This window comes from Parus major, chromosome 1A (genome assembly GCF_001522545.3).
Source record: "Parus major isolate Abel chromosome 1A, Parus_major1.1, whole genome shotgun sequence".
Classification (NCBI taxonomy): Eukaryota; Metazoa; Chordata; class Aves; order Passeriformes; family Paridae; genus Parus; species Parus major.
The window spans coordinates 66,713,288-66,739,646 of NC_031773.1; the positions used below are offsets into that span (position 1 = coordinate 66,713,288).

A 26,359-nucleotide genomic window follows, 5' to 3' on the forward strand; every position below is an offset into this window, starting at 1 on the left:
ATAACATAATTTCTAATATAACATAATTTCTAATATAACATAATTTCTAATATAACATAATTTCTAATATAACATAATTTCTAATATGCCATGCAGTGAGGGAGTTGCAGCAGGACTCTCCATACTCCTGCTTCAAGGCAGGGTGAAAGAAAGCTCTGAACTTCCCCTTTTTTTCTCCTTTACACACATGGTTATTAAAAAAGGAGCCCATTTGCATATTAACAATGCAATGCTGAAGAATCAATGAAGATCTTGGTGAATCAGGTCTCTCCTCCTTTGGGGATGGCTTTCCTGGCTATTCTTTTTTCCTCCAATTATGTTAATATCAAGGAGTTTTGAATTAAATCCAAACTTCAGTGAATAAAGTAGCTTTACCAAAGGTAGATGAGACTGTTTAGTTCCTTAGAGCAGATTCTGCCTCCTTGACCTGCCCATAGGAAAGAAGAGGAAAAAAAATCCTTCCTTTTTACTCTATTCTGAGTTTTAATCCTTAATTAGCAACATCATTTTGATTAAATAAGACTCTTGGGGATTAAGAGTGGAGAGCAATCAGTTGTTCTGAATGATAGCTCTGGAGAGTTTATTGTACTGTGGTCTTAGCCATTCAGAATTGTGTTTAATCAAAGTGACATGTCTCAGTGTTGATTACAAAGGAAATATAATACGAATAAAAAGTTCCTTGGGGGAATCCAAATGGGTCAGTTCTTGGAACTTTGGAAATAGCAAGAAAGGCACATGTGTGATTTGAAAAAAATTTTAATTTTTACACTGGTACCCAAGGAGGGGCTGCTGGGATGCAATCTCAAAATTTAGAAAAATGGGGGGTTTCATTCTAAGCATTTTTAATCTCATTAAGCATCTCAGAATATAATGACTTTTTCTTGGTAGCCTGTTCTCTCTTGGTGGATGTTTGTCACGAGATTGAATTTTAAAATGATATAAAATGGGATGGCATACTCTTGATGAATTTGAGTCTGGTCTTAGCCAAGTTCTGTTTAAGCAATCAGAATTACTGAATTAAAGATTGGGTTAAAAGTCCTGGTAATTACCTGTTTTCCAATTCAATCCTTCAAGAAGATTGCTTTGCACATCTTACAGCTTGGTTCTAACCTGCAGTATGTACTCTGGCTCTGACCTTATAAATAAATAGAATATACCAATTCTAAGTGAAGAAAAACTTGGATTCCGTCAGATTAAATTTTTCTAGAGCCTTCTGCATTTCTGGGGTTAAGGTTATGGTCTGGCACTATTTTGCAGCAGGAGAAATGCATTCTGTCTGTGGGGGCAGAGAGAGAGAGCCAAGGGTGCAGTGAGAATGAACAGAGCTGTATCTTGTCTTACAGCCTTGCTGTAAAAACTGCAGAGAACATGGCACCAATGGCATTTCCCACCCTCACTCTCTCTGCTTTGCTTCCACATATCAATTTCTGCCATTTTCCTCAATACACTTTGACTTTTTAAAAAAAAATTCTGCTTCTTTGGGATTTTCCCCACTTTGTGTTTTGAAAGTAATTTTTGAAAAACTGACCTCCTCCTACAAAGATGTACAAACATAAACAATACTTTTCAATAAGAATCACCTGGATGTTACTTCTTTAAAGTTTTCAACACAAAAGCATCTCTTTAAAATGTTTTAAGAAGAGTTTTAGGTTCATGTGGGCTTGTATCATTTAAATCTGTATCTGCACTGCATTCTTGAAGTGAACCTCTCAAGTTGGATTTTGGCTCTCGTTGTGAAGAGGCCTCAGAGAAGCTTCAGGAAGGAGCTCTTCCCTGCAAAGCTGGCCAGGATATTCAGTTTGATGTATCTGACTAATCTGACATGCCCTGATGTGAGCTCTGGGACTCTTTATGCAATAAAGGCCTGAATACTGATCTGCTGCTGTCAGTATGATATGAGCACATCCCAGAATTCTGGGGTGTGTGTCGAGGTTAGTTCATCTTTCTTGTTTTGGCCATAGGGATTGCTAACACATTTGTTGGGATTCTTTTCCTTTTCACTTTTGTAAGAGTATAGGAACTTTACATTTCTCTTTTAAAGTACATTGCTATGCAGCAGTGAAAAATGAAAGTGCCCTCCTGTACTCCAGGGTTTTATTTGGATGCTCCTATTTCCAGGTACTCATAGAGTCATGAAGAGTGTCAGGACACTTCTTTAGAAAGTCTGGAAAACAGCCATGAAGCTCCTAACTTAAACATTGTCAGTTAAAAATTGATTCAAAACTTTTACACAAGTTCTAGCCAAATGAGTCATACAATTATATTTTTTTAAAAGCTTTAGTTGAATGGTCAATATTTTTATGTACAAAATCCCTCCAAATGTATCATCATTGAATAACATGATTACAAATCTGTTTTTCACTGAGAAGATAATTCTAGATTCATTGGCCCAATTCAAACAGCATGCATGATGCAGAAGTGGCACTGAGCAAGAAAAAAAGCTTTCCTTCTTCCAGTAATATGCAATAAGTTTTATAATTATGCATTGATGTGTATTTCACCTTTAAGTGAAACCATTTTGCTATGGCTCCAGCAAAGGCAAAGAAATCTCTTTCCTGGAGTTGATTCCAAGCTGTAATCTTTGACACATTGGGATAATACTGCTCAATAATTATTTTATTTTCAGGGGTTCCAAACTGCAGTAGGCCTGTCACTAGTGGTATGCCATCTGCTTCCAGGAGTGTGTGATTTATCCTTTGGAGATCTTCTCTGATTAGGAGGGGCTCAGTACTTACTTGGGAAGCACCTCTGCTACCAGTTACAGTCTCAGGGAAAGTTTTGTAGGGGAACCTCCTTGTCAAGGTATTCCAGAAGAATAACAGAATAACAAAATAACATAACAGAATAACAAAAATTCAAACTGAGCCATCCAGCTAATAACTGATAAACCAAATTTTAATATTTCTTACATTTTTTTAGCATTTAATATTTCTTAACCAAAGGGTGGTGGCATTAAGACATTTCTCAAGCTTGAAGCATATGATTCGATGATATTTCATACACAAAACTTGTTACCAGATATTAAATGTGTAAATGGTAAATGTTGATGTATTTAATTAATGTCACCCACAAGAATATTTCCAGTACTAGACTGATAATTTGTTCAGCTCTACTGCCTTAGTACACTTACTTTAATCATATACCTCTTGGAGCTGAGACATTTGAGTGAAAATCTGTTTTAATTGCTGTGCTAATGTGTGCATGGCACTGATGTGGCCATGATTACTATACTTAACCATGCCTTTAATTGGCTATTTTAATCTTCTGTAAAGGTTTTTATACTATTCAGCCTCTCCACTTTTCTCTCTCTTGTCTCTGTGTTCCAGGTTTCATTGGTTGGTTAACCTGAATTCAGCAGTGGTCTTTGTCAGCATTTCTTACATCCAGCAGTCCGTGGCCAGGAACCTTGGCTTTCTTATCCCATTTGTGTCTGGGCTTATGGCTATGATCACAATTCACATGGTTCGGGGTGAAATGATTTACAAACCCAAAACAGGTAAGAGGCAACTCAGGAAACATCTTTAGAGATTTACTTTCACAGAAAAAATCAATTTGCATATCTAAACTATTTCTTCTATGACTCTGCCCTGTTTGGCTGGCAATCCTTGGTGTTTAGCCCTCCAAAATCTGCATGTGAGGAAGGATATCCATTCTCTGGAGACTCTGGGTAGGTTGTAAAAGTGGGAAGCAATCTCTGGTAACCAAACTCCTGTTTGTTTTCTGTTGTGTCAGCGCAGGTGTCACAGCCTTTGCCTGTGCAGGAAGAGGTATAATAATTCCTGCTGCTGGTGGAATTGATTTTGTCACGTTTCATTCAACCTTTTGTCTTCTCAACCCCTCACATTCCAGAGGAAAGGAGAGGGCCATGACCATCTTGAAGCCCAGGTCAGATGAGCCAGGACACGGCAGATCTGCTGCTTCATTGAGCTCTCTGCTGGGTTTGTCATGGAGCACTCAGTGCATCTTCTGATGTCAAACCTGACTGGGTTCAGAGGTTACTTGCAGAGCAGTAACATCACATTACTTCTTATTCCCTTTCTGTGAATGTCCACTCTCTACTGTAGGGCAAAGCAAAATAACATTTCTCAAACTTGAAACATCTCATTGAAAGTTTCTAACTTGAAACATCTCATTTCAAGCTCTGGCAGTGAATTGAGCTAGTACCAAATTTCCTCTTATCTTTTATTTACTTCTGAAACTAACTCTGCTTTGAGAAGAGCCCCCAGATCCCACTTGTTTTCTGGTTAGCTTCTTAGTCAATTCACTCTGGAATTCTGCACTTTTTTTATTCTTTTAGTCTTCAGAGCTGCTCTTAAAATAATCTAGGTCTGAAACTTAAATATCACTTACAATGAGTGGTGAGAATAGCTACCTAGTACAGTCCTACAGAACAGCAGAAACTCTACCAACTCTGTTTTCAGGTTTTGATATGCTATTTCAGATTTTATTCCATAGTGACAACATTTTGCAGGTTAATACCATGCAGCCAGGGAGGTTTAAATATTAGTTTATCTAATAAAACACCCTTGCTTAGTACTTTAAAGCAAGTGCTTCCATTAGATGTCAATGGATATTTCTAGATCACATCATTTTCACATCAGAGATAGTAGGGAGACATTTTCATTCTGCAGTCTTAGTTCACTTTGGGTTTTGGAAAGTATTTATTCAGAGATACTCAATTTATTGTAGTGCTTCAGCACTCAGAAAAGCATAGAAGTGCCATAACCCCTATTTGTATGGATGGCAATTTGCCAAAGGTAAATGAACCTGCATTCCCAAGCCTGAAGCTAACAGTTTTGTGCTCATTCTACTTCTATTTCATCTGAGAAGCAAGCTGGCAATTCGTGAACCCAGTAACCAGTCAGTAAGTTTTAATATGCCAAGTACTAGACTGGAAACTCCTCTTTTGTCCTGCATGCCACTTGGAAGACCTGAGATGATCATTCTGGCCTTGAAATCCATCCAAGAACATTTTCCAAATGAGTTTTTTTAACTCCTTTTCCTTCTCACTTTGCTACTTCCTTTCCCTTGCTACGGGACTTCAGCAGGCATTTGACAGATATTCAATAAATGGAAAGAAAAAACAAAGGAAATTAATACTTTACCTGCTCAACCAGAGAAACACATTTTGGTGTGTCAAATGTTTGGTAATAAAAGGGGCTCTCCTCCATGGCTGTTGGACAGGATTGCTTTTGTAACAATTGGCTTGTGAACCACCTGGGTTCCAAAAAGAATTTTTTTAAACAAATCCAGAGTTATGACCTTCCCCTCCCTAAAAAGACATAAAGTTGAATATACCAGCTTATATTTTCAATCCCAAAATGTTTTGTCTTGGCTTGATTATCTTGACAGCAGGTAAAAGCCATACCAGTGTCTACTGTCTCTGATTGTTTGCAGACAGCTCCCTGCTGACGACTTTTGGGGTCATTTTTAGCGCCCTGAAGACGTGCGGTGCGCGGTATCGCTACTTGAGCACAGCCCTGGCCAGCTGGCTGGACCATGCCAAGGAAAACCAGGGTGGTCAGTACAGTGAGAGCCAGGTGGAAGGCACCAAGTCACTCACCAGACTCTTCCCCTTGTTCACTTTCCAGATCCTGTACAGAACGTGCGTTATGCAGGTGGGTACGAGGCTTTGGAACTAAAAGCTTGATATAGACTCTGACACGTGCTTAATATTATCTCTCTAGGTGGTTTTCTCCTAAATGTTGTTTTGCCAGCTGAGCAGCCTTGCATAGCTTTAATTGCCTAAGGATATACCTTGCTGCAGCCTCTGAACTCCTCAAATAATAAAAATTGACTTGGTCAAGGCTCATTAAGAAGCTTTTGTGAGTGCTTGCTACTTCTTTCTAGGAACCTTTTTACTGGCTGAACCATCTTGTGTGAGAGCCCTGTTCTCCCCATGATGCTATGTCATCAACACTGAGACTCAGGCTGATTAAAATGGAATTTTCCAATTTCCTAAGTGTTCCCTCACTTTTGGGGAGAAGTAGAAAAATCTTTATTTGCTGGTTTGGTTGCATTTTCTCTGACTGTTTTGACAGGATCGTGTGGCTGTTGTACCTACAGTGGAAGTGGGTGGGTTTCCATTTGTGGAGAGCAGCAGCCCTTTCACAGCTCCTCTGTCGGGCTGTGAGGTTCTTTTCACTTCTGCAAACGTAAATGTGTCAAGAAGCTCCTTAAGCTGACATGATTCCTTCAGATTCCTTTGTCTGGGTGATCCTGGAGAAGCAGGAGTTGGAGGGTTCCCCTTTGGCAACTGGAATGACAAGTTTGCCTTGGAAATTCTTTTTCACTCATTGGTGTTTAAATGTTGTTTAAGGAAATTCTTACAAATATGTGGCATATCCTGCTCCATTGGCACTTCCTCATGCCATCATTCCATGTCTCCATCCATCTGCCTCATTCTTTCTCCTCTTCCCTCCCCAATTCCTTCTCTCCCCCCAGAAGCACGAAAAATCCCAAACAAACAAAAAAAACCTGTTCAAAACCAACAATCACGCCTACATGACCAAGGTTATGCATTAGTGACTATATGAAAATTAAACAGATATTATCACTTATCAAGTTCACTTATCAAGTTTATAATAAAGTATTTCTCTAGAAAATATAGATGTCTTTCCACTGCTGAAATAAATTAATCCTTTGGCAGAATTTCCAATAAGTTTAGGGCTCTTTCTCAAACTCAGAGATAGATCAGTATCTTTTTTGTAAAGATTAATAGCATTTTCTTCAAATTATTAAGTTAACAGCTTTCAGTGCCCGTGATTCATGTTGATATTTTAATTCCTATTAAGAAGTCAATTCTTATTTGCAATAGGCCTTGGAAATGAGGAACCAACAAAATTTGACTTAGTTCTAAACATACATAGTTTTGTTTCTATTTTTTCTCCCTTTTACAATTTGTATTTCCTTTTGAAGGAGGAATGTAGGTGAAAAATATTTTGTGTATTGGAGTAATTCTTTAGCATGGGCTCATGGTGGGCTCTGTTGACTGCAACCATTGATGAGAAACCCTACACAAGCTCAGTTAACAATTATACATTAAATTTCAGACTGATAAAAAGCAGTAATATTCTACCTGAGTTTGAAATCACTGATTTTATTGAAGAGTGTGCAGGATGCTGCAGGAATCTAGAACTCAGTAAAAACAGATACAGGGTAAAAATATCCAGTTCTAGGTTAAGTTCTGTCATGACTGTAATCTGTGATTTGCTCAAGTTGGAGTTTTCCAATCTGTAAAATAGTGTTGATCATGGCTCTCTGCTGCACATGAAATTAGTTAATCAAGCTTTCTCAAAAAAAAAAATTCCCAGACAAACAAACCACTGAAAAGTCTGTAAATCTGTTGGTAAAAGCCATCAGGATTTTGATTTTACACTTTTTAATAAACTCAACAGCTCTTCTGCATAGCCTCACACAATCAGGAGGAATTATTTGCTTTTGTAGGGAGAATCTCACAAATCTATTTAATTGTGTACCCTGTTGACTGCCACTGGGAGGTTCCTCATCTGCTTTTTGTCTTTGGTTTTCAGCTCCCCCAGGTAAAAGAAAGTCCTTTTTAGGTTCTCTGACTGTGAGTTGCATTAGGTTCTAAGGCTGTACCCAAATCTTCATTACCTGTAGCTTTTAAAGTGCTCCTACCCTGAGCACACAACCATAAATCCAAAATCAGTCTGTACCTTGCAATTCTAAAATCAAATCCCTCTGCATTTTGTCCTTTTGAGATTGTTCTGTTACACACTGGGTGAAGTGACTGAAGTTTTGGGTGGAATTATTCAGTATATTGGCTGATGGCTCTAATTAGGGGTGATCAAATAAACTTTTAGACTGTTGCTTAATTTGTTAAATGTAGGAGAAAATCTTATAAAAGGGAAATGTTCTGGCAGAGAACAATATTGTCGCTGTCTGAAGGGCTTTCTTCATGAATGCCCATTCCTTTTTGCCAGCAGGTATTTGGTTTAATGTGACTTCTTCAGAAGGAAAAACTTGGAGAAGTTTCCAAATGCAGTGAAAATCTTATCCATGGATTGTGGTTTTATCCTTCAATACAGATCCCTTCAGGATATTATCTCCAAACCATGAATTCCAACTTGCACTTCAGTGGGTTTGTCTTGCCAGTTGCAGCAATGAATGTGATCAGCATTGTGCCCCTACTGATTCTTGTTCCTGTTTTGGAGTGCATTAACTCATGGCTCTTTAGCTCCAAGGACACTGGACACTCTCCAACAATTTACATTGGTATGTAAAAAAATGTGTATTTATACAGCTTTAATATTCTTATTTAATATCCTTTCTATTTTTGAGAGAGCAATTTCAGTGTGATGGACGATCCCAGACAATTATATCTGACTGTAAATGTTAATATGGACTTGTTTTGGGATGATGCTCAGAAGTAAATTTGTTTCAAAGGAATTATTGGAAAAAAAATCCTGAAAACACAAGATACTGAAAAAAAAAAGTATAGGTTTTGTGTAGGACAGACTCTTCTGACCAACAAAAATTTTGAGGCACACTCACAAATAACTAGGAGTTATCCTATGGAATAGGTATTGGAGAGAAGAATATTAACTATTTATGCCTGAGAATTACTTTCACTTGGTTAACTTCTATATGTTTGTTTATCCATTAGCTTTTGGAAAATTAATTTACAATCCAAGTCTTTTTTAGAAATTAAAGACTTCTTCAGTTAGTTGCTCTCTGATACTGGAGAAATATGCTGCTCAAAATGATGATTTTGGATTCTGGTAACTCAGGAATAAAAACTTTGTTTTCCTGTATTTTTTTATGCTGTAAATGCATTATGGTTAGGACTGCAGCTCATAAGAGGGAAATTGTATTACCATTAGAACAGTTTCTTCCAGACTCTGCAGTGGCATCATAAATGAAATAAAAGTATCTAGGCTAATTCTGTATGTACAATAGGGGTTTTTTTAGAATGGATAAACAAAAAACATTCAGAAAACTATGCAAAGCAAATGGGTGTGTATCACTGGCTGCTGTTCCCATTGAAAAGGCTGAGTATTTCACAGGTGGAAGGTTCCTTGGAGAGCTACAGCCTTCCTCCCAAGCCACTAGAGTTTTCATTAGAATGGCTAATAGGAGGTAATTGTTCAAGTGTTTGGTATTTTCATTTATTAAAATCCTTATTATATCCTCAGTCACAGCACAAAGGGATCTCCAAAGGTGAAGGGTTACCCCTTCCTCACAGAAAGTGGTAAAAGTTTTCCCTGCTGTAGATTAGCATTTGTTCCAGGGAAGTTGATAGCCTAGAAGGAATGATAACTTCAATAAGAGTTGGGCTGCCTTCTCTTAAGACCAATGTGGTTTCTTTTATTTATTTTTTTTTTTAAATTTCCTCCAAAACTCTTATGTTCTAGGATCTGGAGGGCTCCTCTGCAATGCCCTTCAGATGTCAGCTCCATGTAGTAGCAACAGCAAAGCAGTTTCCATTCTGTATTCACTTAAAACTACTCCCTTTCATAGAAACTCTCATTAAACTCCTTACATTTTTTATCTTCCAGTCTGCATTGCAAACCTCAGATGAAAATATTTATAAACCGCTATTTTCTCAGTGTGCTGCTATTAATTCAGTGCCCCATGGCAGGCAGCACAGTGAGCACTGACACACACAGAGGTATTAATCTGACTAAATTAGCCTAATTAAGAGTGTTATTAAGTTTTATACAAACCAGAAGCATATAACACAGCAGGTTGCAATTAGCCTAGTTTTTAAAATAACATCTGCATTAAAACACAAAAAGCACATTCAGATAATCATTTTCCTTTAAACCACGGAAATTTCAAGTTAGTATTAATGTATTATCCTGTTATGTTGAACAGCAGTAGAATATATGCAGTGGTTTATTCTTAATAGGTTCATTTATCAAAATAGCCTCCTGTTAGGGTTATAAACTACCTGAGGCATAAAAATACCTGTGAGTACAGGCAATGGCTTTAGATATCCAAGTATATGACTGCACCTGCAAGTGTGGTAGACCTCTAAGTGCCAATATTTTTGCCAACAGTTAATTAGGTTCTCAATTATTTTCAGCAGCAAAATTGGAAGTATAAATAGGCAGTTGGTGTTAAGCCAGCCTATAACTATATTTTAATTCAACTCCTGTAAGAAGAAATTTAAATAGTTTTCTGGAAATTTTCAGCAAGAATAACAGTTTTCAAGGATGAACCATATTAGACAACTGAAATATCTGATTGCTCTGTATTAAGGGCCTACATAGAAACTGTAATTTGTTGCTCTCTCTATAATTGTTGGTTCATTCACAAAGGTCCAATACAACCTTAGTCTCTGGATAATATAAAGAACTTTGTCCCAGAATCACCCCTAAATATTACTGAAATAGCTTGTTCTCCTGTGAAACCAAAGCCTCAGACACTCATTCCAAGCCCCTCATTTAAAGAGGACTGAAGGGAGTAAAGAATAAAGATGAAAACCTCATCTCCAAGGCTCTTGGTTTCTTCCCCTGCCACATAAAATCTTGAGGGAAAAAAAAGTTGAAATTTTTGGGCACCCAGAGGTTACTTTTTCAGAAATGCATTGGCTTTTAGCAAAGGAAAATGCTTCAAGTTTGTTGCACTGTTAGGAATACTGAACTGCTGGGGGCTTCTTTAGTACCAACATAATTTTTCACTAGGAGAACTCTTGCTTTGGATGACTACAAGAAGCTCCTTGAGGGCTTTATACCTGGCTTTGATAAGGTGCATTGGCCAGAAAACGCTGTTGAATTCCCTCCTGTCATCAATTTTCAAGCAATAATTCATTGATATTTTCATTAAGCACTAGAGGAGCCTAAACAGCTTCCAAAAAGCTCAGGCTGGGCAGGGGAGGTAGGATATTTAAAGATGTGAACACACAAGAAAACTGTGCTAGAGGAAGGGTGTGAGAGTTTGGTGCTGAGGGAAGAAACACAACAAGGCTAAGGCCACTTAGCTATAGGAGTTCTTCATCTCTACTCTCCTGACACTAAAAAAAACAAAGTGTATGTATGTTATAAATGTAATATGAAACAAAAGCTTTTGGCTGTTGATGTCCATTCTAATAAGTGTAGCAATTACCAGTCATGAAGGCTTGGTCCAAGCATTTGAGCCAAAACTGTCAAAAGAGACCAAATTCTCCTCCCATTATGACTTAGAAATGCTGGCAAATCAGACTTTTAGTCAAAATCAATGGGAGCTCAAACCATGAGGGGTATGGATAATTCAGATTCACTTGGAGACTTTGCTTTCTTTGTGGTTTTCTTTTCTGAGAGGATACAACCATTTTGTACTGCCAACAACAAAATATATAAAATAACATATTTTAATAGTATCCTCTGTGCAATGAGTGTAGTTAGAACACATCTGAGTTTTGGAAGAATTTTCTGCTGCCTGGTAGTTTTGTTCCTACCCTTTCTCTTGTACTATCTGGAAGGACATTTCTTTCTTTCTTTTCTCCTTCCTTTCTCCCTCAATATTCAAAAAATAGTAAAAAATTATTTGTGACTTTGGTTTTCAGAAAAGTTTTTCCTCTCTTATTCTGAACTCTGTTTCTGGGCTGAGCTGTTGTCCTTTTGCCATACACACATAGCAAATACTATTTATTCATGTTTTAGGTGTTCAGAAAAAGTGATTTGGGGTGGGGGTAGGAAGCTTCTTTTGCATTTCCTAGGAGTTTACCTCACTCTAAACACGTGGTGGTCCTGTAACTACAATTTTGGTGAGTGCTCTCTGTGCTCTTTACCCAGTTGTAGGTCACTTATGTGCTGCACTTTCCGTGATGGTTGCTGGCTTCTGTGAAATGCACCGAAAGCACTTCCCTCAGGTGGAGCAGACTTTCTCTGAGGAGGTTCTCCTGGTCTCCTCCATGCCTTGCTTCCACTTGGCTCCTCAGTACATCCTGCTTGGAGTGGCTGAAGCCTTGGTAACTCCCTCCTGTAAGTAAAAGCAAATAGGTGTCCTGATTCTCAGGGAGCTATATCAGCTTCCTAAAAATAATTACTGTCATCTGATATTTTATCCCTGGCTCTCTTCCACGGGCTTAATGAGCAGAGATCTGTGCTTTACCTGCTTCAGAGAAGCGTGATTTGTCTTGCTGGCTGGAACTCAGGATGAGCAGTGATGTTCCAGATTAACTGGAAGGAGGGAGCGCAGTCCAGTCAGGTCCCTGGGGGCACAATCCCCTCTTTGGTGTTGAAGCTGAAGCAGCTTCAGGCAGGGGCGCTGGGCTGGATGAGCTCCAAGGCCCCTTCTGACCTGAACTCTCCTGTGATGATTTTATTGAGATGGAATAAAAATGCATGTGAGAGCTGAGCTGTGGTTGTACTCTGTGACCACCTTAAAGGCCACAGACAGAGCAAGGTGAAGCAATTTAATACCTTTTCTTTTTGGTCCCAGCTAATAGAATTATTACATGTTTTTCACTGGCACAGAGCATATGTGGGCATGTAACAGTGACAGGTTAACCTAGAGAATGGTGTAGGCAGCTGCAAGGTTTTTGTGAGTGCTCCAATCAGGAGCCATGAGATCCAACACAGATCATCACATCACAGCTTGTGACATGGAGCCAGAGATAAACACTCCTGTTTTTCAGAGCTCAGCTTGCGCCTGCCATCCACACATTTTGTAGTCATACTCTTGATTGTGAGTCTGAACCTCTTCTGCTTTCTGTAATTTACTTTTCTTTGTCTACACTGACATTTTTAAGGCTTATTTTCTTCTGAGGAGCATTCAGAGTGCTTACCAGTGTTTTACCTTGCAGAGATTTAAAAAAAAAAACTATTATAAAAATAATCTAAGCAACATTCACTTAGAGACACAGGTAAAGTAATTGACTGGCTGATCTCTGCAGGTATTTAATTCTATGGGTTGAATGTCTCTTGTTCCAGTACAACCCCAGAAATGTTCAGGTTTTTATTTAAGAGCAGGAAATAACTTCAGTGTCTCAGCTTCATTCTTATACTCTTAGACTACTGAGAGCTGTGGGTCACAGTCTGTCACTAAAAAGGTAATTTTCCCTAGTTTTAAATACTTAGCACTTTCATAATGCCTCTTCATCTGATAGCTCTCAAGTACTTAACTGCGACAGGTTTCTAGGCAGGTAATTTGGTTTCTAGGTTACAGGCTAAGTGTAACTGAAAACTGTGACCCTCTCTGTTTAGCTTAACAAAAAAAAGGTTAGGAGGTGACTTGCTTACAGTCTTCTCATGCAAAAGCATGAGAAGAATATTGCTGGTAGAATAAGGCCTTTTAATCTAGCACAATGGGACACAACTGGAGTCCAATGACTGGAAGATTACATTAGCCTTTAGAAAAGAAATAAAACTCCATCTTAGGTGTTTTCTTCCCTTTTTTTTTTTTAGATTTTTTTAAAGGATTGTGGTTAGAATTTCTTAGGAAGAAAAGCTGTCCTTCCCCATTTAGGTAGAGATTAAACATCCTGCTTAGAGCTGCAGTGAGAGGTGTGACTTAAGACCCCAGCTAAATTGGGACTAAGTCTGGAGACCTGCAGGTAAAAAGCTAGAGGGAGGTGCATAAAATAGGATGTGGCTGTAGCTGATGGGGGAAGAAGGCCTCCATTTGTTTGCCCACAAATTGGTGTCTGGCCCTGTTTGTCACGGAGTGTCTTGGCTGTGCAGGCAGGACAAGCAGGTTCTCTGCAGCTCTCCCAGCTGCTGCTGGAGAAGAGCCTGGCTTTCCCCCAGGTCTTGCTCTGCATCAGGTGGCTGAGGTCTCCTGAATCCTCTCCAGCAGCCCTCAAGCTCTGCATTCAGGCTTCTGAACTGAGCTCTGGATTTCTACTTCATTTTGGACTGAATTTCTGTTCAGGAACCCTTTGGTGAATCCCAGTGGATGGCAGTGGCAGCCTAAGCCTTGCAGAGTTGTCTCACCCTTCCTGACATTTCACTGCCTTTCTTATGCAGAAGGTCAAATTCAATTATCATAATAATTTACTGGACCTGAAAGTACATGATCCAAGCTGAAGAGGTAAATGGTCACTCTTTTAAGCAGGGGGAAGAAAGGATATCTCATTTCTGAAGAGTTTGGTAAGAGAAGTTAAATTTGGCACATTGAACTCTTTGTCTTCATTAGGACCTCTCTTATTGAAGTTGTTCATCCTGGAAAAGAGAAGGCTTCAAGGTGACCTAATTATGTCATTTCAGTACCTGACAAGAGCCTACAGATTATTTACAAGGGCATGTAGTGACAGGACAAAGGGGAACAGCTTCAGACTGAGAGTAGGTTTAGATTAGATATCAGGAGGAGATTGTTTCCTGTGAGGGTGGTGAGGCTCTGGCACAGCTCACCCAGAGAAGCTGTGACTTCCCTTTCCCTGGCAGTGCTCAAGGCCAGGTTGGGCTCTCAATAGCTTTATTTAGTGAAAGGTTTCTTTGCCCATAGGTTGGAACTGGCTGACCTTTAAAAGTCCCTTTCAGCCCAAGCTATTCTATAACTTGGTCCCTGATACTTAGAACAGTGTTTATATAACATATTTCACTATCTTCTTGATAGGAGTTTTGAATAATTATCTGCTTCAGGTGGCACGAGCATCTCTTAGAGTAATATCTGCCCCTAAGGAAGTCTTAAAAATAAAACAACAGCACTGCTCTCCTTCACAGTGCCACAAAGTCCTCACTAGCCTTTGGCAGGCTGAATTTGCAAGCCTAGCTTGGTTTAAAGCAGGAATCTACAGCTCTGTTAGTGACAGGATATATTGGGGCTGGCTTTGGCCACTGATGAAATGCAGCAGTCTCCAGGGGGAAATGCAGCAGCTGTTGAACAGCTCCCAGCAGCACTGTGGGGAAAGGAAGGCTTGTGGCAGGCTATTGAAAACAGCAGGGGTAATTTAGGTAAGTAGGATGCAATTACCCAGCCTGAATTTGACCAAGATGCATGTTTTGTACCCCTGCTATTAGAAGGGAGGAACAACCAGAAACTTTTAATCATTTTAGTGTCTCAAGTTAGCTGTACAATGCTTCAGACTGTTGATCTACAGATGGTGTCCCAGGCTCAAGAAAGCATCCTCTTGCCATCAGGCTTCTGGGTCCAATTGTGAGTGAGGAAGAAAACACTGTCTGTGGTATTTTTTTTTGATATGTCTTCAAAGCTCTCATTTGGACATCCAAATTAAAAATGGGGAATGATGGTGATTTCAAAGTTTTATTTGTATTCAGAGGTGTTTCAGCAACTCAGCATCCAAATAGGATCCTCTGCTGGCAAGTTTTCCAAGCTGGAGGTCATTCTAATTCATCTAATAAAGCAGGTGGGGAGACTGAGCTTGGGAGAAAAAGTGTGGAGGAGAGCTCAAGGAGCAAAATTAGGAAACAAAAGTTTTTGAAGATGGGTGAAAATTGCACAAAAAGAACAGCAATCATGAGGTCTTGCTGTTACAGCCAAATTACAGCTGGTGGGATTATTTATAGTCATCCATGCTACAGCAGCATGCTACAGATTCCCCTCTCCACCAAAGCTGTTGCTGCTTCTGGTTTAGCCTTCTGGCAAGAAAGTGAAGAATGAGGTCCTAAAAATGAGCCAGTGAGCCTGGGGGTTGCACTCCAGGGAATGGGAGCATTGTCCAGCCTGAAGGTAAAACAAGCTAACTGTCCAAATGAGGGCAGAGTTCTAGATTTTGGAAATATTTCCTAATGGCTGTGTTGCACTGGCTCTGAGATAAAGTTCCTGCTGCTCTGCAGTTTATATCACATCCATTGTCTTCATGCTCACTGACTGTGCTGGTGTTTCTCTGCTCTTTGCTCATGCCTGAGGCTTTAAAAGGTGTGAGCAAATGTCTGGGTGAAAGATCTGTCTGTACTTGTGGAATATGGGTAGCTATATGTGGGTAGTTTGTTACAGATATTCATTTAAGCAGTCTGGATAATGCTTTGTTATAGGGTACATATTAACATGTTATAGGGTACATCTGATTGCTCTTCTGCAGCAAGTACATTCTCTATATAAAATACATAAATTCACTAATAGCCATGCTTTAATTTTTTTCTGTTTTATCTATGTTCTACCATCATTTAACTCTTCCTTCTGTTTCACTTTTTTGACTTTTTTAACTTGTAACTGTGTCTGCTTTCTCCCTAAGGTTCCTTACTTTCATTCCATCTCGTGCCTGAAAGAATGAGAGGGATTTCCATGCATTTTTTAGCTCTCTTTAATGGAGCTGGCTGCTTTTTGGGAGCTCTCTTTGTTCAGACAGCCCACACAGGCACTCAAGGTAAGAGGATGCTCATGATGGGTGTTCCTGAGCAGTTTTCTAATATTATTGATCTGGAGAATCAGGCAGCAGAATTAAAAGGGATGCCAAAGTTTTATTGATTTGCTCTCACAATTAAGATGGAATTAAGATAGGAAATAGCCTTCCAGCTGTATTCATCCAATTTTAATGAGTCATCTTCGTTTTGATAGTCAGAGTAATTAGAGGATGGCATCTTGCAGGAAGTCCTCCTGTCCAATCTCCCTACTTCTGTTCTGGAAGACTGAAAATAAATTGGCTAGGAAGCACCTTTCTGTGCTCCTGGAGAAGTACACTCATGTTATTCACACTTACATGGAAGTTATTCCACTTCCATGGAAGCCTCTGGCCTCGAGAGCAAGATCTGTGCTTTAAAGGATGGAGAATATTCCTTCCTGTCTGTCCCAGGGTTGGAGGGAACAGAAGGTTGGCTCAAGGGTTTCAAAGCTGTCTGGGCACCTCACTCTCCTGGAATCAGTGGTTCCCTCTGACTTTGCCCAGCTTTTGGAAGAGACAGATTCTGTGACAATCCAGTCTCACTGTGGCCTTGCCCTTTGGCAGATGAATGCTGCAGTTCCCAGAAACCTTCCTGTTTCAAATGAGTTATTTCAGGTTCAGTTGAGGTGTATTTAGTGGAAGCTCTGGAGCTGTTCCTGGGTTACTGACTTTCAAGATAAGCCAGGAACTTCTTAAAGTCATTTTCTCTTTGCTAATGAATCTGTGTTCAGATTCAGATACAGAACAGACTTGTTTCACAAGTAAATTTAACAAGTAAAGAGCCTGAGTTCTCAAACTGAGGGACAGTGATCCATCCCTTTGTTCACAAATTTGAAATAGTCTTGCTTGCTGAAGGAATATTTCTAAAGATGCCACCAACAAGCTCTGGTGGAACTGTCACAGGGAGCTGTTCTTTAGAGACCACAGCTAATACATGACACCACTGCAATTGCCATGGCTGCAGGATGTAGTAACAGCTTAGGGTTCTTCCCTTCCCTATGTACAGAATCATGTCATTTAAAAACAAGCAGAAGTGGGTGTCTTGAGAGTGTGACAAGGAATTTTTATTCCTACTCGCAAGATCTGAACAAACAAATGATGCTTTGACACGCAGTCCTGTTTTTAAGTTAAAAATTCAATTAAAATTTTATGACAAGGTATAAAACATCACCTGGAGATGAGTAAAAAGCAGGAATGTTTACACAAATGAATCAGGCAAAGAACTATTAAACACCAAGCTATCCAGTGTGGAGAGCTGAGCTCCTTGAATATCCCCCAGTGGAAAATGTTTTTCATTATTGTGAGTTCAGTGTAATATGGGGTAAATGAAACAAACAGTTTAAGACAGACTGTGTTGATGATTTTTTTCTTTCCCCTCCAAAGTATGGAAATTATTAATTTTTATGAGATTGAAATAGTTGTTAAAACTGACATATTTTACTGTGACTTGACTTTGGAAATTATTAAATAATTGCAAAATAATTAAGCATAATGTCAGCACCAAAATATTTTGCCTGTGTTGTGTCACTGTTATGTAATTAATTTCTTTACAGAGTATTTCTGTACTCTGTGGTAGAGGATACCAATTTTTGCATTTGATTTGCAATTCAGTAGATTTTTGTCTGGTCTTCTATCAAGGTGATTCATCCTCTTTCCGTGAGTCTGTATGAAATCATTTAATTGATTCAAAAAAGCAAATGTTCTTTTCTTGCCAAAAATACTGTTTTAACAGAGATATTGTGACTTTTTTATCCTGGCTGAGACCAAAAAGGCTGAACTCTGAATTCTCCACAGACTGCAGTTGCCACATCCTAACCCCTTTTGCTCAGGATTCTTGAGCAAACTGAAAAGTTTCCTGGCTAAAATATTCCTCACTCTTAGAAAGTTGGGTGGCAAACTTCTCAACTTAGCTTTTCTTTATTTCTTTTTCCAAAGCTGTAACTTCTGTCTTTGTTTAACTTTGTCAGACCTGCTGTTCCTGTAGGTGGAATTGACTGCACCATTATCCTGAGCAGAAGTCACTCTGAAATTTCCAAGGGAATCAGTGACAGTCTGTATTCAGATGAAGGTGCTGTAATGGGAATGACTACTGCTAAGCAGCTAAAGTCCTCTGCAAAACTTGAAAAGCTTCAGGGAAAAGAAAGTGAAAAATGCTCAGTGATTGCTCTGTTGCTTTAGCTAGAAGAGTGTTAGAGATTACTTGCCCTATTAATATGTAAGCAACATATTAGTGGGCTCTCACTTTTTATTTTTATTTATTTTTATTTTTTAAAAATAATTGGGATCTCGCTGGGTATCTCTTTCCCTGTGTTCCTTGCTTGAATAAGATTAATAATTCCAAGTTACCACCATTCACTCAATTCACAGCTTGCAAATGATGCTGATATTCCTGTAAGTTCATTTGTGTTATAACACTCCTCTGCTCATGCCAGCCTGTTCTCCTGCTGACTCCTAAATCAGAGTAGGTTTAGGATCAGACTTTTGTAGGTGGGGATACACTATAGCAAAACAAAAAATGCATTTTAGGCTCAGTTTTGGTTTTCTCCTAATTTGGTAGGAAATGTTATGCATACAATTTTTTTGTTCTGTCTGTATTTTTTCCAACTGTGCTTCTTACAGTGGACTTTGATGCTCATAACAATCAGAAAAATGTTTTTTAAAATTTATTAAAACCTAATGGTTGCCTAATGAACCCCTTAAAGATGATTGCTGAAAGGAACAAATTTGTGGCCTCTCAAGTCAAATTAGAGTCCAATGACACAAATTAAGCTTTTTTTAATTTTTTTTTTTTTTTTAGATCTCTTTAAAGAGCTTGTAAATATTCAGTGCCTGGACAATTTATGAAACTGGGAGTAAAGCAAACCAACCAGAACTCTTTTTTTTTTTCCTTCCTTAAAAAAAGGCTCAGCTAATTTACTAATTTATTTATATTGGAAGAGCAAGCTCTTTCTCTTTTGCTGCAAGAGAAGATAGTGTTGATGAAATGGTTCTGTAAGATTTAACAAGGCTTAGTGAGTGACTTTGGGCTATGAATGTTTTTGTCTTGTCCCATGATTCTTGTTTCACTAAAACCTGAGCCAAGACTATTTCTGGTTCTCCCATCTCTGAGCAGTGAGCCCATGTTTTCCATGTTCCTGCAGTGAAGTAGATCCTCCACTGAGGATTTTGAAGTGTTTGAAGCACAGAGGGTGTTGACAAAATTTAAACGTTTTTATCTCCTACTTTATGTCGCTTGTTTTGAATTTTATTTGGGTTTTTATTGGCAAAGTTGATCAGATATCAGTCACAGTCAAAGCTGCATTAATCATTTTTAACGCATCTATGGAGGATGGTGTGAATATGATAAAATAAGACTTTTTTTAAAAAATCTGACGAGTGCAAACAGATGATGGGTGACAGTGATATTTTCAGTACAAGCTGGGAAACTGCTTTCTTTTGGATCTCTTACCTCTCCTAACATTTTAACGGAAGAAGATGCAAGACAAAACCTGTCCTCTTATGCCAATCATTTCAGAATATATTTCTCCAAAAATATTAATATAAATATGAAACAAGGAAATAAAAATTCCAAAAAAAAAGGTCAGAGGAAGGAAACTGTCCCAGACACAGTTTTCCTGCTTGTATTTAGAGAATTATTAGGGGAGGGGGGTTGTGATTTGAGTTTGGGTTTTTTTGAATTTTGTTTTAGGTAGGGTTTTTTCTGGTTCTTTTTATCATTTTAGTCTTGTGTGATTCTAAATACCAAAGATGATAAAGCTAAAGGATATTTCTTGCAGTCCAGATGGTGGTGGCCACTGGTGCCTACTTAGCTAATGGGGATTAGAGGCAGAGTGAGACTTTAATTTGGATATGATTAAACACTGAATATATGCCCACTAAGTTGATGAAATGAAGGAAGGCATTACAAACCTTTTTTTTAAAATAAGAATTAATTTTTCTCTACAATCACAGCATAACTTGCAGGATAGCTGCAAAAATGCAGGAATGGTACAGGACAGAGTAACTCCTGGCCATGTGACTTTCTTGTTTTTTCTTCAAGGTTTTCCCCATAATAAAATAGGACAGTGTTATTGAGTGAAAAATCCCTGTGCAACTTCCCTTGAGCTCTCTGAGGGTGCCACCACAGCAGCAGATTTGTTGTGTGTGCTAATATTTGTCAAAGACTGGCCCTTTTCAGGTTTTGTTCAATGGCTGGAGTTGCTGTCAGTCACCCACCAGAAACAGCCCAGGAAAGTTTTTGTCCTTAAAGCTGTCCTAACCAATCTCTGCTTCACCTCCAGCTCTGCCTGTTTTGGTAGGATCTGTTGTTTCCTCTTGGTATTGTAAATTATTCCTTCTTCTTGAATTAACTGAGCAATTTTGATGCAAAATTGATAAGAATCCCAAATATGACTGAAATTTTCCCAGGTACTTCATTTCCATGATTGTAGAGCAGACTTGAGGAACCAACTCTGCCTAGGCTTCATTTTCTAACTTGTTCTAAATTTGCCATAAAATACATAACCAATCCACCTCTAACCAGCAGAGAAAGTCTATTTAAAATAATGCACCTAAAGGAAACTTCTGTTTCTTTGTGGTGATTCATGCTGCTAAGTGTTTCTATTGTTGGAATAAAAATGGAAATCAGGAGCTTGTTGAGGAAAGTTAATTCCCAGTGAGTGAATTATCTGTGTGACAAACCAACCTTGTAATTGCCACTTCTGCTGGCAATCTCCACAGAAAAGTAAAGGATGCACAGAGCCCAAAGGCAGTATCTTTTGGGGAAAAGTGAATAGTTAGCATGTTGCACGCTGAGGCAAGGATGGGAAAGTGCTGGACTCTTGAATCACAGCAGTGCCCAATTCCAGCAAAACTGAAAAACTGGCCCAGGGAGACCCTGAAGTTCATGGCTAAGAGCAATATCCTGAGAGAATGAACCCCCAAGGCAGTCAGTGGAGGGTGCTGGAGTCTGCAGACAGCTTGTGGGAGGTGTTAGTGGGGTCAGGGGTGAGAGCATCTAAAGGGAGTTTTGGTGCCTGAAACACGTGGGTGAAGTTTAGCTCTGTTGACTCTTCTCTAAAGACTTCCTGCAACCACAGGGGAGGATTCTCTGTCAAGTGAGTATAAATAGATGTAAATGTAGTCCAGGTTTACCTCCTGTTTCATGGGGGGAGGGGGGGGAAACAAAAATTAAAAGGAAAAGTAATGAAAGAAAAAAGTGAGAAGTAATTTTTTTTTTTGTCTGAAAGTAGGAAATGGTTGTATTAATTTTTGCTGCATCCACTGATGAAAATGGAAGAATATAGTCTGGATATCCTTAGGACTGCTGCCATCCTTGTCCCTCTGTAGAGGAAAACCTGCCCCTAACAAACTTTGTCCCTCTCTGAGAGGAAAAGGAAACCTCGATCCTACATCCTGCTCTGGACAGAGCAGCAAACTTGAGAGGAGAAGTGTGGCAGCTGGAGCCTCACCATACCCTGTCTGATTTTGTCCCTGCCTGTGCTGTGGATCATTTGGATTCTCCAAAGGCTCTCTGTCATTATCATGGCCTTGCTGTTTAAACACCAACTCCTAAAAGAAGCAGGGAGGAGACAGAGCAAGGATCTTTGACCCAGGCCAGGGAGGAGGCCCATGGTGATGTGAGAGTAAAATCCAGATCTGCTTGCCAGGCTGCCATCCCACCCTCACAGAACCAACCAGCCCCAGTTTCAGTGGCTTTTTCTGGTCCCTTTACCAGTGGTAAGGCAGAGAATGGTGCAAATGGACCTTTGAAACACAGAAGCTGTAAAACCATTTTTATTAACTTTTTCAATATATTTTTTTCTGTTCAGGTTGCACTGTAAATGCCATTCCATTAGGAAGCTGCTGCTGTAGTTAGGCCAGCCAAGGTGAATAACCCAGCAGACAGTGTGAACTCTGCTTTGACAAGCTGCAGTGCAGACCCCCGTGCATGATTTCCCTTTCATCACATCCACATGCTCTGTCTCTGCTTTCTAGTGGCCCCTGGGGGATGCAGATTGAAAAACTACCTGATTGTGAATGATGACAGTAAAAGTTTATAAGCTACTAAAATGAAGTTACAGCACCTAGGAGCTCAGTCAGCTTACAGTGTTAGAGGATGGGTTTTTAAACCTGACTTTGGGATAAGGCTACAAAAGGAAGGGAGCAGGCAGAGGTGTGGTGGGTGCTGCTCTGTGACAAGCAAAAAGGGTAACATGGGCTGGAGAGAACTGTGGAGGACCTTAGGAAAAACTGATGGCAGTTGTTCTGTCAGTCCCAGGAGAGCTAAAGGCAACAGCTCTGAAAAGAAATGTGTTTATAGCTCTAAGATGTGGAGAAAAAAAAAGAGAAAAATGTAAATATATGAATGTGTGTTTGGCAGGGTGTAATCCCTTGGCTGGTGTCTCTCCCATGCTGTGGAACTGCTCTTTGTCTCTAATCAGAAAAATGTGAGCAATCTAAGGATGGCAATCAGTGTGTAAAAGTGGCATTAGGGGGCAAAAAATCTGTTAAGGCCATCAGGATTTTACAATACAGCTGTGGTAAGAAGGCTGGTTATCCTTCTTTTCCCACTAGCTCACTCAAGGGGTGAATAGCCACACTGTTTACAGGGGCAGGATTTGATACCAGACTTTGATGAAGCAGAGAAAGGTGGCTTTGGACACACTGATGCTGGCATAGTTCACATCAGGGCTATGCTTTTAATCTAAGTCTTCTAATAATCTCTGATTTGCATCACAGAATGGTCTTGGAGTGTGAAAACAACTGAGTTCTTTTTAGAGAGGTCTAAACAAGAAAAAAAATAAGCTCATGACTGATATGTTCCAGCTGTTAATGGGAACTGCTCTGATGTGAACCCCCCTGGGCTGTGGAGAGTGTGGACATCACATTCTCAGCACCAGCTGTTTCACACTCTGCATTTCTTCATTAATTGCTAATGAACACAGTCTATCTGCCTTCTTCAAAGGCAATAAATATCCTGGATTCCCAAATCATGTACATGGTCATTGCAGCACTGCTTAGGTCTCTGATATCCTGTAACTTCTGGATATTCTGGAACTTCTTTTTTTCACCTTGGTTCGATGGTTTTGTTGAAGTTGATTATGGCATTTCAGGTACTGATTGTCTTCAGTTGCAGACTGACTGGGGCTTTATTATTATTTTTAACTATTTTGATTTATTTGATGGTTAATTGTCACCTGAGCTTGTTTGCAGGCTGGTTGCAGTGAACAGTGCTGAAAGCAGTGCAGCCACAAACTGGAGAGTGCACAGGAATACACAGGGAAGTCTCTGTGGGCATGGAGGTGTGCTGTCCTCTGCTAAATGAAGTGCCAAAATGGCCCAGACACTATTGCCAAAAACCTTGTTTGGAAAAGGTCTGATCAGTGTAAATAAACACTGAATGAAAGAAAAGGACACCTTACAGGCTCATGGCTTAAAGGCAGCTGTAAAGAAAGGCAAAATAAAATGTCAGATGGTATCTTGGCATTGGAGGCATCCATCCAAGGCACTGAGTGAATGTTTTTAATATTTTGAGTTTCAAAAATAATTTGTTAATTGTTTATCTGAAAAAGAGACTCTTCCAAACATGAGAGATACAAGAAAGGATTTCTACAGCCCACCTTGAATCTAGCTCTTCCTAAAATTTTCACAGTTGACTTTGATTTAGCACAGGGCAGTACAGATGGAAGATGCTCCAGTCTTTGGAGCAGTAGCTGTGCAGGATTAGGTTTTCCAGTGCACTTCAGATTTATTAGGGAAGTTCTGTAGTTTCTTTAGATACCTACTGCCTGTCTGCAAAGCAAGAGTGGGCTTAAAAACCCCCAAGGATGTTGTGAGAGTGAAATCTGTATCAACAGGTCAGAGAAGCTGCAGGGAATTGTGTCTCACTCTGAGTTATCTTCATGTCTTCCACACAAGCCACATCTCCTGCTGCAAGGCAAACTAATTCTGCTGCAAATGTCTGCTCCACCAGGCAACTGGTTCCCACACTTGCTGCATGAAGGGAAATTGGAGAGATTCTTCTTCTTCTTGGCTTCCTTAATGATGGTGAACACCCTGGGGTTCTGGACCATTGCACACAGGTACGTGTGAGGAAATGAAAACATGATGTTTCATTTGTAGGTGCAGGTAGAAATTCTTGTAAAACCTGTGGACTAGAGTGCAATAAAGAATTGGTAGTGATAGATATGTGGAGAGAGATTTCACAGCAGAAATAGCTAAAAAAAGCTAAAACAAACTGATGTCATTAAAACCTTAAATAGATAAGGGGTCTTATTAATATAAAAAAAAAAAAGTGTGAAAGTGGGTCTTGGGATTGGGAGGCAGCTCTGTGGAAATCCTTCACAACCTTGATGAGGCAGGGATGTGATGATGAGAGCAACAGGAAAAACTTCCAAGGGTGGTGCACTCATAGAACTCTTGACAAAAAAAATGTATTTTCTATTACATATAGCACCAAAGTTGAGCATCTTGTTGGTTATTCCAATATGATTCTCTTCTCTTAAATGTGAACTGGATCACAATTAAAAACATTTCTCCTCCGTGTACTTTGTAGTCCTTGTATGGGATTTTATTCTTCTGTAAATTGAAATTCTCATTTGTGACATTTACTGCTGAAAATGAAAAGATTTTAGTTGTCAAAATGTTGCCATAAAATTGGTTTAAACTAAAAAAAAAAAAAATTTGTGCCATAAAATTGGTTTAAACTAAAAAAAAAAAAAATTTGCACCACAGCTTAATTTTATAAATAAACATTTATTTAATAAACAGATTTTTATTAAGGAATCTGTTGACCTCTAATTTTCCTAAAAATAGAAAACCAAGCATTTAAAAAAGTTTATTTCAAATCATCATTTCACTTCAGAACCAAGGTATTTTATTTTTCAATAATATAAGTTTTGACTTACTAGAAAGACGTTATTTTGAAATCAATTGTAATTTGTTTCATTTTTTGATGAATATGAATTCTCTGAGTGGGGAGGGAAAAAGTTCAGATAAACACTGATTTAGGCAGGGGGGGAAAACAGTCTTTAAAACTTGGAATAAGAAAAAATACACTAAAATTTCTCTGAGGGGAAAAAAAGCATGTTAATCATTAAAAAAAAAAAAATTAAGGGCACAGTACAGGTATTATTAACATCTGCACCCAGTTTGATTCTTCTCATCCTGAAATTCTGAAAGGTTCTAGGAAAATCTGAATTTTCCTACTTTTTTGGCTGCCTTGAAATCCAGGATTCAGAAGTCACTGCAACTTCAAAAGTATTGTGTATAAACAGTGGGTTTATCCCTTAAAGGATGATTATTTTGTTGTTTTCTTTCTGTATCATCTCCCCCAGATACAACAATCTGCATGAGGATTGCACCAATGAATTCAGAAGAATTCTTCCTGGAGAAAAACTTTTGAAGCATGAAAAAGCAATCAAGCATTATAATGCTGTCCTGGAAAGTTCTCCCATTTTGTCTCCTGTGGAGAAAACCTGATAAAATTTCACCCTCATTTGACTAAATTTTGATTTTTTTTTTATCCACCAGCTGTCTAATGATAAATTACCCACCACACTTAAGTGGAGCTATGTCCTGGTATCCATGAATTATCTGATGAATAATAATGTTATTTATAAGTTGACAAAATAGCATTCTTCATAGGATTTGGCCTTGAAGGAGGCTGCACTGTCATAATTCACACTGAGGCCAAGGAGAGCTCACTGCTTGCCACAGCTGACAGAGAGAGGCTTTTAATCTTAATATGGAAATAGGTATCCACATATATTTGTACTTAGGAGTGGTCAAAAGTTAATAAACCTGCAGACATTTGCTTAGAAAGTTACTTTGTGGTAGTATAATTTACAAGTGATTTTGCAATCTGGAATTAGGTGTTGATATCTGCAGTGGTGGGAGCTTTGTGAGCTGCTCTTGGCTCTTGCTGATCTCCTCCCCAGCCTCCAGCCAGGTCCTGCAAGGTCCTGTCAGTGAAATGGACACAAACATATCCACCTTCTTTGCAAATTGCCCTGAGATCTACCAAAAACACGCTGGAAGGAAGAGAACAGCCATCAGTCCACGAGGTGTGGCATGAAACCTTGGTGCTTGAGGCACCCAGCCCCACTTGGCAGCAGCACCCTGAGATTTGTCTTTCCAAAAACATAA

At 39.1% G+C, this 26,359-nt stretch overlaps 1 protein-coding gene across 1 annotated transcript in view; it reads left to right on the top strand.

Moving 5' to 3' along the window:
* Nucleotides 1–26,039, top strand: part of SLC15A5 (solute carrier family 15 member 5) — a 31,859-nt gene extending 5,820 nt beyond the window's left edge. The window contains exons 4-10 of the mRNA XM_015627168.3: nucleotides 3,327–3,496; nucleotides 5,398–5,618; nucleotides 8,052–8,238; nucleotides 11,742–11,930; nucleotides 16,085–16,216; nucleotides 24,186–24,294; nucleotides 25,549–26,039. Coding sequence (XP_015482654.1) covers nucleotides 3,327–3,496; nucleotides 5,398–5,618; nucleotides 8,052–8,238; nucleotides 11,742–11,930; nucleotides 16,085–16,216; nucleotides 24,186–24,294; nucleotides 25,549–25,693 — 1,153 coding nt within the window. The 3' untranslated portion in view covers nucleotides 25,694–26,039. The remainder of the gene's footprint in view (nucleotides 1–3,326; nucleotides 3,497–5,397; nucleotides 5,619–8,051; nucleotides 8,239–11,741; nucleotides 11,931–16,084; nucleotides 16,217–24,185; nucleotides 24,295–25,548) is intronic.
* The last annotated feature ends 320 nt before the right edge of the window (nucleotides 26,040–26,359 follow it).